The sequence below is a fragment of the Oryza sativa genome, chromosome 11 (genome assembly GCF_034140825.1).
Source record: "Oryza sativa Japonica Group chromosome 11, ASM3414082v1".
In the NCBI taxonomy this organism is placed as follows: Eukaryota; Viridiplantae; Streptophyta; class Magnoliopsida; order Poales; family Poaceae; genus Oryza; species Oryza sativa.
In genome coordinates, this window is record NC_089045.1 from 14,639,454 (window position 1) to 14,657,195 (window position 17,742).

A 17,742-nucleotide genomic window follows, 5' to 3' on the forward strand; every position below is an offset into this window, starting at 1 on the left:
ATATGTGTATCATCCTATATCACTATAATCTGTTGCATGCTTCATCCAGTTGAACAATTTATGTTTTCATTGATATTCATTACTTCAGAAAAATACATCATTCCTCCAACAAATTCAGATGAAGTACTTTTCTTTTAATCAATGTTGAGGGATAAACATGACTAAAATTGTTTTATGTATTATTAATCTAATAATAGTATATTGGGACATTGTATTAAGAAAATATGCCATTGGAAGTCATACTCAAAATGAATTAAAAAATATGAATTTTATCGTTTTAAGTATTCTATTGATTAGGAATCAATATTTAACAATGTATATTTCATAAAAACTCTTATTTTAATATAATCTAAGAGCCATTGTAATTAGAAAAGACCATATATTTATACATAACTAAAATTTTAATATTTATGATGATATAAATAAAGAGCCCGTGCAACGCATGGGTTGATGGCTAGTTAGTAATAATCTGTAACAGACAAACAACAAGACTACAATTGGTGTCCATTGTTGGTGCTTCTATGTTGCCTGCTTGCCCTGGGCTTTGTAGTGCCCATCCCCATGGCAGGCACACTGCACACACCACACGCGAGGCTAATAACAATCGAGCGGGCGAGGAAATTAGGAAAACACAAGGCCCCTAGTCCTAACGGCATGCATCGCACGCGAGGCCAACTGCAGCGGATCTGTCGATGAAGGCCATAAGGGTATTGACTCTGAGCGGATGAGCTGCACATGAACCAACCGCTACATTGTCTTCGGCACCGGTGATAGGGGTGAATGAAGCGGCGGCGGCGGGTGGGTGGAGGAAGGGGTGCTAGGGATTAGGAGGAGCAAAGCAAATGCTAGGTCCGAGGAGGCCGGCGGGACACGCAGGTGGGAGGGAGAAGGGGCGACGGGGAGCTCCGTACTCCTCGGAGTCGGAGGAGGAGGGAGCCATGGGTGGGAGGGGAAGGAGAGATGCGGAGGGGTCTGCGTCCACCGATCCCACAACTTGGTAAGGCCGTGCAAAGCTGAGACACGGACGGATAGATGGGTTCCAGATGTGGGATCGAACGACCCAAAAAAAAGATCCTGGTAACTACCGTCGTACAAAATCTTGCTTAGTGATGCGCCGCAAACTAATTGGTCAGCCGGAGCTAAAATCTGCTCTAGCTGGCTGGCTGCGGCAAAGCTAGGACTAGGCTGCCTTCGGAACCCTGTGTTCCAGACTGTGCGTACGAAAAACGGAGTGGTCTATTAGCGTATCATTAATTAAGTATTTGTAATTTTTTTTTCAAAAATGGATCAATATGATTTTTTAAACAACTTTCGTATAAAGACTTTCTTTTTTGCAAAAAACACACCGTTTAGGAGTTTAAAAAGTGTGCGCGCAAGAAACGAGAAGGAGAAGTTGGGAACACATGGTTCCGAGCGCAAGCCTAAGGGTGATTAGATGACCTACTGCTTATTTATTTTCATTCATACAACCGTTTCATGAAATTTGGCATATGTTGTCTAGGATTCTTCAAGTCATTACAATATGTAGAAGTGTAAAGTGAACATTATTAATTTTGCCCTACTAATTATGTCTTTCATAGTTCAATAGTTCATGGTTGTGACACTATTCTGCTGTATCCTTTCTTTGTTGGATTGTTTCTTCATATTGCCAGAAATGGCAACAAAGAAATGAGAAGCAATGATGCTTGAAGGAGCAATACATTTTAAGGCTTATGCATCCATAATGTTATATTTTTAGTCAGGACATCATTCTAAAAATATTTTTCTGAGTAATTGACTAGAGTACGAGGAGTCAAGAGAATATCACGGAATGAATCTCTACTACTTAAAATTCCGTAGTGCTTGTGGTGAGTTTGGTATCCTCCCATAGTGCTTGTGGTGAGTTTGGGATCCTCCCACCAAATCAACGCTCAGATGCCCCATCCGCGCTCGCATCGCGCTGCATCCGCGCTCCGTCGCACGCGCGGCCCCTCCCCTTTCTCCGCCCTCCGTCGCGGCCGCCTTCCAACCCACGCTTCCCGCTCCCTTCGCCGCCGCCCCCACTGCTCGCGCGCCTCCGCCCCTCGCGCCGATCTCCTCCGCGGCGCCCCTCCGCCCATCGCAACGATCTACTCTGCGCCGCCCCCATCCCTCCCCTAACCATCGTCGACCCCCTCCCCTTCCAACCTCGCCGGCCATCCGCCCGTCGCTCCATGCCCGTCGGAGATCGCCGGCCGCCGGTTCCCCTAACCGCCGCAATCGACCCCATACCGGCGCCGCTGCACATCCTGATCACCGTCCAGTCGCCTTTCATCCCTCGGCCGGTCTCCGTCGCCTCGCCATCAGGTATTGCTTGGTTACATCAGATGATCCTTCTTTAGTATTGATAGGTGCAGACTTGCAGCGTTTGGTTGGACTGAACATTTTGTACCTTTCAGGAGCAAGAGGTTGAGGTGTCGAGCGCGGAGAGAGAGGCACCCAGGCTGACCTCGCTGGTGGCGACCTGGTGGTCTGTGTGACCTGCAAGTGTGGTGTCCACAAGGAGTTCGGCTTCGACCATTCCCACTGATCAAATTAGCCAGTCCCCTTATTCCATCCTCACTGTCAATGTCAATTTGTTCTTGCAACCGGACATCAGGCATAGGTATGTTCTATGCTTTGTACAAATCTGCTAAAAAAATTACTTCACAATTAATACAAATTCAGTTGTCCAGACACCAATCTGCTAACAAAAAAAAAACTTTGTGAAATGATTATTTTGGATTCATGGACAAGCAGTCTTTGTAATATATATTTTTGCTGACATGGCACAACGAAATGTTGTTGCAAATCACAGAGGTAGTTTTACAAATCCAAAAAAAAGTAAGTTGGACACATTGCATCCCATGACTGAATTTCTTTGAAAAATGACTAGGCAATGAAGATTTAATCACAGTGCTGCCTATATATGATACCGTTCCCTTTGTGAGATATTCTCAATTCGCAGACTGTAAAGAACAGTTGAAGAACTAATCTTAAAATGAACTTCGATAACTATTATTCATATGATTTATAGCGTAATTCTACTTATTTCAAATGCAATTATTACATTCAGTTGATAATTGTTTATAATGGTCGATTTGCTCGGATACATTATTTAATTTCTGTTCATTTCAGAATGTTCCAACTATTGAGGAAGGTCAACGACAGGTTGAGTTTTGATCTAAGCATTACAAGATCCTTGCGTGTAAGTATCATATGCTCACAACCCTTTTAATTTAGTAGGATATTGTGGATGCTCAGACCTTTGTGTTCAATTTAAAGATTCTTGGACTGTTTCCTGGAATATAATGGATAAGATGTAGGCTCATATCTTATTCTGTTTGAGAATTCAAAATTTTGATTGCTCAGATGTATGCCAATGCATGTACATCTTTTTTTTAGGGGAAAGCACTGTAGGGGAAACTCCCACAGTTAAAGGATATTATTAAGGTATAAAAATAATAAAGTATTACACCTGGTTTAACAGGAGGTTAATGTACATCTTTGTATTATGAAAGAATCTATTATCCTACTTTGATCGCATTTTAACGCTATAATCACTAAGGAAATTGGACACACTACATGACTGAGCATCTGAGACACACATGAATCTGTAGATTAATAGATCAATCCTTTATATTCACAAAAAAAGTGTTCTACTACCCTTAGATATGCATAATAGCATTTTTTTTCCAGTATGCCTGGCATTTTCTGTTTTACGCATGTGACAAATAAATAATTATTTATACTAAAAATCAATGGGTATTGGTAATTAATGTTGTCTCTTTAAGTGATTTACTGACGTGCCTATCTATCTCCTTAACGATACTTTTGCTACGTGATTTTACTTCCTTTATTTACTGAATGTTTACTACTTGGTGGTGGAGAGTTTATTTCCTTTAGGTCAGAGATTTTATTTTCATGAAACAAAGGTCACTAGGGCTTCGGTGGCTAGAGAACTTGTCAAACATGCCCGACTTACATGTTTCCAGATATAGAGTTTAGTACCTAATTGGATAGAGAGCTGAATGGAATGCTATAAATGGTCAAGTCCAATGATATGTTTTGATGAACATATGTTACCCTTAAATTCAAAAGCCGTGTTACGGAAAAAATAAACTATGTACAATGCAGATATTGTGGTCTACTTACTCGAAATATTTCGTTGGATGATAGTTGGGATTGAAAAGTAGTATTTTCACTCAATATTTGTTGCATGTGATCTGAATCTTTACTACTTAAAAAACTTGTAGTGGTGGTGGTGAGTCCTGAAAGATTGAAGGGCTGATATCCATCCGAGGATCCTCCCGCACAATCAACGATCCAGACTCCTTCGGATAGCGCTCCACCGTATTATTCCGTGTGTATTCGTTGTTGTTCCTCCGCCTACTCTCTCTCAAACAACCACTCTCTCCTCAATGCTACCCCCTGCCGCTCCAAGCTGCCACAGGCCTGTCGCTCACCTGTCGTTCCCCATCCACACCGCCGCTGTCGCATCCCCGTTGCTCACCTGCCGTTCCCCATCCACGACGCCACCCGGGCCTCCCAGCTGCACCCTCCACACCCCCCCGCCCCCCCCCCCCCCAAAAAAAAAAATAAAAAACCATTTGGACGAAGGCCAGTGCACCCAAATTACCAACATCGCAGATTGAAAAATCTGACCAATCAAGCTAGCGCTACCAGTTTGCAGTAGTGTTTCAGATGATATTTCACTACCATGATAAATGCAGTTTCTGTACTATTAAAACTATTTTGTTTTCAATATAGTAAGCTCAATTCACATAAAATGTCTTGAATTTATATGGATGTTTGATTGTTCTGCTTTTGTAACATGGTTTCTCATCAAATGGCTTCAGCAGCTCACGAAGTAGCAGAATTACCTTTGCTGATCTTGCTGGTTCAATGAACTTGATCACGGGTTGGGACTTGGGAGTTGGCGACTGAGGCGCATGCAGGGCAGCGGCAATGACCAAGTGTTGGGCGCTCTATTAAGGACTGCAGGTTGTGGCAGTACTGCAGCAGCCAGTGCTTTGGTGGGGAGGTCATAATTGTTTTGTAGTATGGCTCTTACGGCTGTCCATTTCATGTTTATCCAATTTCAGCTCAAAATATTTATTTTTATGCCTATTTCGTGCTACATTTGTCCCTCTTTTAATTTTTAGATTTTACTAATCATCTTAGCTGTTCGCTTGATCTGGGAACAAGGGGATCTGTGTAATATAGGGAACGAGCAAGGGGACCTGTGTAACTGTGTTGGAGGTCGTGGGCTTCGATACAAAATTAATTGGGTTGCAGTTGGATTCATCATTGGATAAATGATCTGATTAATTAGTTGTATCAGTAATTGTTCCAAAGTACCTGCACATTTCTATGTTTTCTTTACTATTTCATCTCTGCAGAGTGGGAATTGAAAGATTGCAATTTAAGATATTTCATTTGTGTTTCAGGTCCTAATCTTTGCTTACATCTAAGAAATTTCTAATGAGAGGAAGATTCTCATTTCAGGTCCTCATCCTGTTATTCACCCTTCATGCCAATTCATGCCAAGCTGGTTTACAATGCTTACCTGATCAAATTTGCCCATGTTCAGTAAGGGAACAATATGAATGCATCATGTTGGTCAAATATACTTAGGTAACTGAATTTTTGTGGTTTTCTTTCAGGTGGAAAATTTTTGACATAGTAGTGCCTGCAATCAAATTTGATGATCAAAGTGCATGCAGGCAGGCAGGGTTCCTGACCTGGGCAATCAATTGAGGGAAATTAAAACTTGCGAGAGTTCCATTTTGAGTTAATAGAAAAAAAAGGATATTTTTTCTATTTAAATTGACATTTTCCATGAGCTAAACGTGAAGTAGCTTGATTGAATGCAAGATCTGATTGGCAGTATCACGCACGTAATGCTTATCGAGATTGTTGATCTTGCTTGATGAGAGCTTTTGATAACAAAGCTTTGCTGGGCATATTAATCACCAGACCAGTTTGATTGTTTCACGTTGGTGCTTGCGTCCTACCAGTATTATGTACTGAATAATGTTTCTTTGCTATGTCCTTCACTGATTTACTGATTTTGGTAAATTGAGGCTTCTACTGCGCTCGATCTTATCAAATAATTAAGCATGTAGCGTATGTGGAATGAAATTGGTGGGTAATTAATGCCCAAACCTTACATGGGTGCTGCTGCCCTGATGTGCCAGGGAGAAGAAATTGAGGCAGTTATATATGGTCAAGATCAGCTAATTAATTAGCAAATGCGATTAGCACCCTTGTGGAATTATTATTTTTGTTCTTCCCTATACGTGAACGTCTCGACGCATGTTACAAGTTCGTTTTGCTAACTCAAGTATTGGCATTAGCACTAAAGCGGCATTATTTTATTTCCTACCATGATTGATGTTTTATACAATAATTTTCGTTTTTCTCGTTACTTAATACTATTTGGAAACTATAAAATGTGATACAAGTATTATGTATGTATTAAAATTTTCATATAGTAAGCATAGCATATGCTTGATATTTATTTAACATCATTTTACTTTCCTCCCGTTGCAACGCACGGGTAACCAACTAGTGGTAGAAAGTAATTGTAGTAGTGTGAAGATATCTATATAAATTTTAAATTTTGACTTTGTTCACGTATAAATGTGTCAACTAAAAAGAAATTTGCGGGGTCACATTAAAAATTAATTAATGACTGTCGCATTCATATCATGCCCCAAAAATCTTATTGCTTTCATTTATACTTTGTAGATTTTTTTTTCTATGGTTGTATCATATAATAATAATTCGGTATGTGAATAGGTATGTGTTATTTATAGAAAATTCTGGGATATGTTCACTGCATACTTCGGCTAACTTAACTACTATTAACAATCCTCCCTACTAAAATGTATATGCACGTTTCTTTCTTTTTATAAGGTTATAATGTATATTATACGTGGTCTGTCACTCTGTCATACAAAAACTACTACCTTCGTCTCAAATTAATTGTTTTTTAAGGTTGTTTGGCATATTTTAAGGTTTAGAACAAAAAGACTACAATACCCTTATAAAATATTTTATGGTTAAGGATATAAGGGTGGTTGAGGGGTAGAATAGGAAGAAATTTGAATGGGATATGATTGATGGGACAAGTAGTATTTAGGAGTGACGAGTATTGTGAATTTATAGAAAATTCTGGAATATGTTCGCTGCATACTTCGACCAACTTAACTATTATTATCAATCCTCCCTGCTAAAATGTATATACACATTTCTTTATTTTTATAAGGTTATAATGTGCATTGTACGTGGACTGTCACTTTGTCATACTAAAAACTACTACTTTTGTCTCAAATTAATTGTTTTTTAAGGTTGTTTGGCATATTTTAAGGTTTAGAAAAAGACTACAATACCCTTATAAAATATTTTATGGTTAAGGATAGAAGGGTGGTTGAGGGATAGAATATGAAGAAATTTGAATGAGATATAATTGATGGAACAAGTAGTATTTAGGAGTGACGAGTATTGTGGGATAAAATTTGAATGGTAGAAAGACAACTAATTTAGGATGGTGCATTTGTGAAAGCCAGTTTCCGGAGCAGAAAAAAGGAAAGCCCAATCACGCAGAGCCGCTTGTTGCTCCGTGCTATTTTTTCGTTTCTGGATTCCCTATTCTTGTCCCGTCCCATTCCTTTTTCCCTTTTCCTTGCTGTCTTCCTCCTGACGTGTCATCGTCGGCCTTGCTGCCCATGACGCGATCAAGAAACGCCACCGCCCCTCCGTTCTTCCAGAGATCGAATCTTGGGGGATCGAGCTAGTTGGGGTTAGCGGTGTGGAAGGGTCGAAAATCCTTGGAGACATTGGATTGGATTGCAGTGGGGCGGACGGCGGTGGGCGGGGCTTCTTGTAGGCTGGGCTGTACCAGAGAGGAGCCAAGACGGCGGCGATAACGGCGGCACCGGTGGCGACGGCGCCGTCGCCGTCGGAGGGTGGGGGAGGCGGGTGCCTGGATTGTCTGCAGGATGTGGTTCGGGCGCTGTCGATGGGGACATGCCTTACGACGGCGGAGCAGCGGGCCATGGAGGTGCCGGCTGCGTCGGTGAAGGGAGGAGGGGGCAGGAGGAGTGACGAGGAGGCGCCCGGCAGGATCGCGGGTAACGGCGCGGGGAATGTGGCCTGCCTGTTCACTCGGCAGGGGAAGAAGGGCACCAACCAGGATGCCATGGTCGCGTGGGAGGTATCTGGACCCCAAGATCTCGAATCCCTTTCTTCTTTTGTTCACTGCTCGTCCACTTTTCAGTTGTAAACGTGAGCTTTTTTCTTTGTTTAATTGGCAAACGGATCTAACTTGCATGGATTACTTGTAAGTTCAGCAGATTTCTTCTTTCCTTATCTTTTTTTTTGCGGGGAAAGGTTCAGCAGATTTCGTAGTATTACCTATGTGTAGTGGCAATTGAGTTGATTCTTTCTAACGAAAAAGAAAATTTCTGATGCCTCAATAATTTACAAGAAAATTTAAACTGTTGTTTGCCTTTGTAATTTTTCAAATGAACATTTTTTATGTTACCAAGCGATGAAGGTAAATCTACATTATCTTTGTTTGCTGTAGTTTATCGATTTGTTTCTGTTATTTTACGTTGTTCACTAATACAAATAGCTTGTTTATAATATTTTTGGCCCTCAACTTATATTTCTGATGTAATGGTCTATGCCTGATAAAATGCTCGCAGAAAGGGCAGCAACAAAATGTTACTTATCTGGTACCATTGGTGAGCTGTATATATAAATCAAATGAATGGCGTTATTTTGAATTCTACCTTTTCTTTCTAACAACTCCAAGTCCCAACTTTTGCTCTCTAACCTTTAAATGGATTAATTACATGTTCTCTAAGTATCATGAATGAGTGTCTCCTTCAACACTTCTGTTACATCTTTCTTATGTCTTCTCATTATGTGTACTATTAACACCCTGTGAACACTATGGAACAATGGACAGAACTATAACGGAAGATCAGACACGGTATTTTGTGGAGTTTTTGATGGCCACGGTCCACATGGCCATCTCATTGCTAGGAAAGTAAGAGATATTCTCCCTTCGAGACTCTGTGATTTGATATATGAAGACTGTGGGGATAGTCCAACCAGCAATTCAGATGTCTCAACTCTGGAAGAGAATTTATCTCCGTATGCAGATGCAGAGTGCAGATCTCCCACATTGGCTGGACAAAAAGAACATCAAGAATTCTTCAACGCAATGAAAGAATCTTTCAGAAAGGCTTTTAAAAATGTGGATAAGGAGCTCAAATTACAACGGAACATTGATAGCATTTGCAGTGGAACTACTGCAGTTACTTTAATCAAGCAAGTAAGCAGTTTCCTCTTTTTGATGTAACAAAATATATTTACTATTACTTAAGAATTTCATATGCAGACTATCTAAAATCGTGTCTATGCCATCAGGGTCATGATCTTATTGTTGGGAATCTAGGTGACTCTAGAGCTGTATTAGGCACCAGAGATCAGAACGATAAGTTGGTTGCTCATCAGTTGACTGTTGACCTGAAACCTGATCATCCAAGTAATCTCTTTCACTCCTAACTTTAAGTTACTTTAATCTTCTGTATTTTCTCTTCTAAGACATGATGCATTGAGCAAGTTCAACTTGGATGTTTTTATGGTGATATTAGGCTAAAGTGTTCCCTTGCATTTCCTTTTTCCAAGATAAATATTGAGCAAAAAGTATACACTGTCTTTGATTTATTTGAGTGTTCAACCTGCCACGCTGCCAATGAAAAGAATCTCAACCCACCTTGGTAGACTCACTGCAGACTTTTTCTTATAGCAGCAACACTAAGACCATTAGCCCCGTTGATAGATCTCAACAACTCATATGTTGTTTAGCACATGCAAATCAGCTTAATATTATGCAATGTGTGAACACTTGGCTTAATTTTATGCTCCCTCCTGTCTAGTGTTTACCCCTCAGATGCTAGATAGGTCGCCGGGTGGTAGTCGTGCTGCGCCTTGTACAATGCTTAGTAGTGAAAACTTGGCTTTTCTAGATGCTGCCCTTGTTCCATTTCTATACATTCCAGATAGGTCCTTCTCAAATACTAGACACCACAAAGTACAACAGTAGCATTTGCACAATGAAAGCAAAATAGTTGACACCATCAATGGAGAATAGAGGCAGCATGTTCAGTGACTCAGAAGCCTCCAGCAGGGTCTGATAGGACTATGGTACACATTGACATCCCTTACAGTGGCCTTACTGTGATCCTAGTGGAAAAAACCAGATCATACCTGCGGTTTAACCAAAAAGAACCGGAACCAGCTCATTGATTCAATTGTGTCCAAAGATCATTCGTGCATTTGTACCAGTTTACACCGCCTGGTTTCGAGGTATGCAAAGCATTAAACTGGGACTAGTTGGACTGGCTGGAGAGAGAAGAGTGTAAGGCTGAACAAAGGTCTATTTATACCTTAAGGCCCAAGGGTGTGATTTGACCCTTGGTCTAGAGGTTTAAGTCAGTCACCCTTTACCATGACTTAATCAGGAACCGGTGAACTGACAGCTTGGCCGGTTCATCTTCTCCAGATGGCATGGATGTCAAGAAAGATGACCGCTGTCTTGTTATTGCCATTTCTATTAGTTATCTAAAAATACCATATTAACTTTTTTTATGAAATGTTGTATTGGCATACCCATATTGCTGAAGGAAACATTCTGTTGCTAGGGATCTACCAAGAGTAAAAGTTTACATTTTGTACCGATATTTTAATAGCGAATCTTGTGTTACAAGATTAAATCACTGTAACTGCTATTTGCCATTAAAGTCATCTGTAAGAGCATCTCCAAGAGTTCCCTAATGCCAGCTCCAAAAGATAAATTTTAGGAATCTAGTCTAAAACCATGTCTCCAAGAGATGCCCAAAGAAGGTCCCAATATTTACCGACACCCTAAACCAGAACCGATCTGAACCAATTTTGGACACCTCCACGCACTCCCAATTGATGAAATCGGGAGGTTTTTGCTGCTCGCGCCTTTTCTTCCCCTGTCGTGCCCTGACGCGAGATGGCCAAGCCCTGGCCTTGCCCCCCACAACGTGCCTTGCAGACTTGTCAATGACCTCGCCGTCTGCTGCCGCAGCTGCTAGGTACGCGCAAGATCACCCTCCTGCACAGCATAGCTGAGCAGCTAGCGTGCCATTGGTTGGCAGCACCCAGCTCCGATCTCCCTCTTACTGGAAAAATGGAAAGACAAAAGGTTGAAGCAGGATCTACTTAAGATGATGTGGCATATTATTATTGCAAACCAAATTTAGGCGCACTCTTGGAGTCGGAGGTGATTTTTGGGCCCAATTTCTTTTCGGATGGTCCCAATCCAAGATTTTTAGGAGTTAAATTTTAGGATGCTCTAACTACCAATTAATGGTGTGTATGTATGGTCAGTTACTAATAATTTAAAACAAAAAAGATAAAATGATCTCTTCCATAGGTATTTTGCTACCTACAGTACTTTGTTTTGTACCTGCTTGTGCTAAACTGATAATGTGTAAATATGATATTGAGTAAATCGCATACTAGACCACCATTTTTTGCCATGGTTGCAGTTTGGACTAGGGGCTAACCACTCTTTTCACTTTGAGCTAGGAATACTTGCAAGGTGTTGTTTTTTTTTCTCCTCCTAGACCTGTTCTTCCTCTCCCCTGCTCTCTCTCTCTCTCTCTCATGTTCTTCCTCCCACTCCTCTCTCTCCTGTTTTGGTTTGAGCCTCAACGTGATGGTGAGCATCTCCTGTTTGCGTCAGCTCATGGGATGAAACTTCTGCCCCACCATGATGGTGGACAGAAAGGGGAAGGAGAACTCAAGGAAGAAGAACACAGGTCCAGAGTGCAACTTCTTACAAGAATTCCTAGCCCAAAGTGAGAAGAGTGGGTAGCCCCTATTTCAAGCTGAAATTATTATGGTAAAAGAAGATGCTAAAATGCAATTTACTCTATGATATTTGTACCTTTAGATAGTCGTTGGCAGTAAGCACAATTATCGTGAATCATCATATTATGTTCATAATATCATATTGATAACGTTAAGCCTGTGAAATAGAATGTAACCAGTGCAGCATCTTTAACATGCTGACTTGTCATGGGCCTTGGGCCAGGAGACTGAGGCCCATGACCAAGCCCAAGAGGAAGGCGTGGTCAACCAGGGTACACGTGTTGTGAGCATGAAGGACAATAGGCACACACTATTACCATGTCAGAGGAGGTTTCCAGAGCTAGGGGATTATATTAGATTGGATTATTAGGTGCCAGTCTGTATAAGGGTACTCGGCAAATGTATAAGATCGAGCAATGAAGAACAATCTATAAATTGCCCAGTTCATCACCTCAGCTTATATTCCTCCTCAAATCCCTAGCAGCTGAATGCACTACTATCCTCCCAGTAGAGTTTATTGCCAATGAAACCTTGCCCGGCCGTAACATGGTTTTATTAGAATGAAAGACACCAAAATACGATATGAAGACTGAATAAGTTGATGAAGTGAATCAATGCTTAAGAAGATGCAAGCATAGAATAAGAATATAAGGTGGTAACAACTGTAATTGATGTTGTTCATCGCACATAAGGATGGAATGATATATGGTAGAAAAACAGAGTATGTTCAACTTAAATCACATATTTTAATTAATTTTACAGTGAGTGATTACTGCTTATGTTTTGCCCATCCTCATTAGTCGTTTTTCTCTGTATGATCTGTAAACTGTAGTAGTAGATTTACCATCTTCAGGAGATGCAATCTTCAGCACTCATTCTTCAAGAAAGAAATTCAAGAATTCAAACACCGATTATAAATTCAAAGCTATCTACTGTGACTCGTATTCTTGTTACCCTATGTTTATAAACTTTTGTTCTCTTGGACAGATGATTTAAAATTAAATTATCATGCACAAAGATTGTGCAGTAGTTAGCTTGTTTCTTTCCATGTTATGTATCAATTCCTTTCACAGCAAGTTCTGTGTTGTATGGTTATTTGATGTATTATATCTTGTTGACTCATCATCCATCAGAACAGCTATTCTGATGAGACTATGGTTCTGTGCTTCTACTTTAGCTATATGTTTTGCATGTACTTTTACATCTTAGTTATCAAAAATAAACTCTAGGACATCTTGCTAGGCCAGCACATTTTTCTTGTGAATTTTTTTCAGCCGTTAGTCTGTTGGGAATTGTCACCTTGCTCCAGTCTAAATAAATACAATTTTGAGCATAATCTTGAAAATAATAACATAATGATATTCTTTCCAGGGGAGGCTAGGAGGATCAGACGGTGTAATGGGAGGGTCTTTGCTCATCAGGATGAACCAGATGTGGCTCGCCTTTGGCTTCCTAATTGCAACTCTCCTGGACTGGCAATGGCCCGAGCTTTTGGTGACTTTTGTCTAAAGGATTTTGGGTTGATCTCAGTACCTGATGTCACCTATAGGCAAATTACTGAAAAAGACGAGTTTATTGTCCTGGCGACAGATGGGGTAGGTAACAAAAAATGATTAACAATTATTTTCTAAGTGGCTTCTTCAAAGAGAAGAAATAGTTCTTAATCAAAATATGTACTTCCCAATTTAAAATCGTTGGACTGTTTTGTCTTGGCTGGCTCTGATACACTATTATTTTACATTGCCTACAGGTGTGGGATGTTCTCTCCAACCAGGAAGTGGTGGATGTTGTTGCCTCATGCTCTGGTCGTTTCGCTGCAGCTCGTTCTGTTGTTGATTTAGCAAATGAGACTTGGAGGTTCAAATACCCAACCTCAAAAACTGATGATTGTGCAGTGGTCTGTCTTTTCCTGAACAAGTATGAAGTTACCGGTGGTTTATCAGGGCAACCTGGATATAGTCCAAGGATGCCTGCCCTATCAGGTATTACCCGGCCCAATAGTAAAAGGGTTACTCCTGACGACGTCGATGATGGTAGTGACTCAAACGTAAGCGGAGATGAGAGGTCCTTGGATGGTTTCACTCGATTGAACACATTGTTGGCACTACCAAAGTTTGGTGACACAAGTCCAACTAAGAAATGAGTTGGTAAGCAGATGAGTTTTGCAGGTGCTTTGGACAAGAGAGCATATCGGCTATATTAGCATGTCCGGTGAGCTCCCGTTCTGATCCAGCTTACGATAGCTAAGAATGAGTAGGGTTGTTTTTTTTTTTTCATCCTAACTCCCATTTGGTTACGAGTTGACAATTACGCAGCAAGCATTTGGAGTCTTAACTCTTATTTAGTCGAGAGTAGACTTAACCTTTTTGTATAGCTGCTCATCGATTTTCTGTCTTATTGTATGTACTTGGCGATTATATGTGGACAAATCCTACTCATTCTTATGGTAATTTCGTTTGTCGGATTATGACAGTTGGAACCTTTTGCTCAAAAGGTTCGTATGCGTTTCTAAAAAAAGGGGGTTCGTATGCTCTAGTCGCATGCAACTATGCAAGCCGGAGAAGGTCTAAAAGGCCAACGATAGGGGTAAAGGATAAATTCCTTATATATGAAACGGATGTAATTACACAGCTAGTTCTAGCTGGTTTGTCTAATACAAGAGACACCTTCCACCTATACTTCAAATATAATTTTCTCTTAAACTACTCATCCGATCTACGATCCGATTACACTGTTGTATTTGTAACAACTAAATCTTTATAAGAAGATCTCACATGATTATATTTTGATGAAAAATAATAAATTACTTTTATAATATATCTAAATTATTTTTAGATTTCACTAAATTACTTCTTAGACATATTAAAGTAAATTCAATAAAACCTAAAAGTAATTTACATATATATATATATATATATATATATATATATATATATATATTATATAAGTAAGTGTTAAAAAAGAAGTTATAAAGAAAGTAACTTTAATTAATGCCTTTCTTTATTGAACAAATTGTCATATATATAAGTTACTTTTAGATTTGATTCAAATACTTCCTATACATTCATAATGCTTTGAGGTGATTACTTTTATTATTGTTTTTAGTTAATTCCATAATTTGTGCTGATTAATTTAATTTCAGATAGAGTTATGTTTTTATCTCTACAATGGATTTACTTCAAATAACATGCCAAAGTTGCCTCCGTTTTGTTCTAAGTTACTTCTATAATATATGTAAATTACTTTTAGATTTTACTGAATTTATTTTTATATGTTTAAGAAGTAACTTAGTGAAATCTAAAAGTAATTTAGACATATCATAAAAGTAATTTGTGATTTTTCATCAAAATATAATCATCTGAGATCTTATTGTAAAGATTAATTGTTACGAACATAACGGTGTAATCGGATTGTAAATCGGATGAGTAATTTATAAGAAAATTTTATTTGAAGCATAGATGATAGGAATATTTTCCCTACTTACTTAATAGATTAGATTCTTCAAGTTAACACATATCTGAATTGCTGCTGATAGGGGTCGCTCGTTATGACTAAATCGAGAGTGCTATCAATTTAAATTTTGCGATATGAAACTTGGAAATTACGTTGAATTCAGAAATGTTAGTAGGATATTTGTCCATGTACAAATTATTTTTACTCAAGGTGGTGTGGACAAATCTCAAGCGTCTTTTTTTAATCTAATATTAGTTTTTAGGTGTCCATTATTTTTATTTGTCGTTTATCCTCAGTCCATCCAAAATAGATATGCAAGTGGACAACAGTTTCATTAGAAGCATAACAAACCACCACTTGCTAGTTTATTTCCTATGTAAAAAAAAAAGAAGAGGAAACTACCAATCTAGCGCCTGGTTCCCTAAAAAAATTGACAGCCACGGTGGAATGGATTTCAAAAATGGAGATCACGATCGTTGTCTTTTTCCTCTTGAGCAGCAGGCCAGCGCTGGCAGAGCCAGAACTGGTTCGGCCAAACCATGGTTTCAGTCGAACCGTTCTGGTCGCCAGGCTAGCCAGGCTCAGGCAAGGTGCTGGGCTGGACTAAGTCCAAGTATAGCTCAGTAGACACATAGGATACATATTAAAATTGACCAACTCTATAAAGTCTGCATCCTGCCCCAACCCCTTTACTGGTTCTAGGAAAACTTTAAAACGATGGCCATTTACCTTAAAAATACTACCTTCGTTATCCTGCAGCTTGACCGCTCCGTGTGGCAAAATATGTAGACATAGGATACATATTAAAATTGACCAACTCTATAAAATCTGCATCCTGCCCCAACCCCTTTACTGGTTCTAGGAAAACTTTTAAACGATGGCCATTTACCTTAAAAATGCTACCTTCGTTATCCTGCAGCTTGACCGCTCCGTGTGGCAAATATCGATGACGGTGTACGGTTCTAGCCATTTGCTCCGAAATTTCCCGTGACCGAAGAGCTTTGCCCTAGAGCTGAACTACAACACCTTGTTTCCTGGTTCAAACTCGTTGACTTTGATTCACCTGTCATGCCATCCACTGGTGGAGAAACCATCTTTGGTCGGTCTGGCAAATTCCACAATAGTCCCGGTTTCAAAAAGAACCGGGACTAAAGATTATTTTTAGTCTCGGTTATAAAGATTTTAATCTTTAGTCACCAACTGGGACTACATGGCCTGTCAAAGGCATGTTAGGGGGCTGAGGATCTTACCACTTTAGCCCTGGTTGGTAACACCAAACGGGAGTAAAGATCATTTAGATCTTTATTCCCGGTTGGTGTTATTAACAATGACTAAAGATATATCTTTAGTCCCGGTTAAAAACTCCAACCGGGAGTAAATATTTCTCTCCCACATCTAATCGGTTAAGTCGCAGACCAACTTCCTCCTCATCAGATTCTCCTCCTATCTATGAGATATAGCTCCTTCCTCTCCTCTCCTCCCCTTCCTCCTCCTCCCCTCTCCTCCTCACATCCGACGCCGGCGTCGGCGGGCGGCGGGGCCACGACCAGCGTGGTGGGCGCCGGGGCCGCGCGCGACGCGGCGGGTGGCGGGGCAGCGCGCGGCGGCGGCGGCCGGCTGGGCAGTGCACGGCGGCCGTGGCAAGCGGCGGTAGGCGTGCAGCAGCGCGCCGGTTCTCCCCCTTTTTTTTTTAATAATTTGTGATTTGAGAGATGTATAATTTCTTATATTACAATTTGTGATTCATTGCATAGATCTGAGATGTATAATCAATCTGTGATACATTTCATTTGTGTGTAATTTGTTTAAGATTTGTGATGTTTTGTAAGATTTAGGATTTGTATTTGTGATGTAAATGATTTGGGATGTTACATTGATTTGGGGATTTGGGTATATGCATCCCACTTAGATTTGGGGATTTGGTGTTTGATTTGGTTATATACATCCAACTCGATTTGGGAGAAAATAAAAAGAAAATGGACTGCCGGGGACTGCCCCTATCGTCTCTTTAGTCCCGGTTGGTGCTACCAACCGGGACTAAAAGGGAGATCTTTAGTCCTGGTTGGTAAGATTTTTACTCCCGGTTTGAAAACCAGGACTACAGGGGGTTACGAACCGGGACTAAAAAGCAATTCTCCACCAGTGATCCTTTGGTTTGTTCCTTGTATATTCTGGTTTTGTGATAGGCTCATTGTTTGCCAAGACCATAGTCTAGATGGTCTAGACTGCACCTAGATACTAGACGATGGGTTATTGTCTACTTTAGGGCCTAAACCGGGAATTGGACCATTTGACCATCTAGTGGTTAAAGACGACCCTAGACTATCTTGACCACACAATTAGGAAATATCCAGACGAGTGTAGACCGTA

At 40.2% G+C, this 17,742-nt stretch overlaps 1 protein-coding gene and 1 pseudogene across 3 annotated transcripts; both read left to right on the top strand.

The window, feature by feature from the left end:
* The first annotated feature begins 1,904 nt into the window (after positions 1-1,904).
* On the top strand, positions 1,905-6,111 carry LOC125078108 (mucin-1 pseudogene; annotated as a pseudogene). Of its 2 annotated transcripts, NR_175875.1 has the most exons (6): positions 1,905-2,325; positions 2,418-2,623; positions 3,136-3,205; positions 4,254-4,360; positions 4,860-5,505; positions 5,664-6,111. The product of NR_175875.1 is annotated as a mucin-1 pseudogene, transcript variant 2 (transcript). The 2 variants fall into 2 exon arrangements; NR_175874.1 differs by lacking the exon at positions 4,254-4,360.
* Positions 6,112-7,706: 1,595 nt separating this feature from the next.
* On the top strand, positions 7,707-14,605 carry LOC9268201 (probable protein phosphatase 2C 75). The gene is made up of 5 exons (NM_001404827.1): positions 7,707-8,218; positions 8,978-9,346; positions 9,442-9,559; positions 13,291-13,514; positions 13,670-14,605. The coding sequence occupies exons 1-5, from the start codon at positions 8,024-8,026 to the stop codon at positions 14,060-14,062; spliced, it is 1,299 nt and encodes a 432-aa protein (NP_001391756.1). The 5' UTR covers positions 7,707-8,023; the 3' UTR covers positions 14,063-14,605.
* Positions 14,606-17,742: the final 3,137 nt, after the last annotated feature.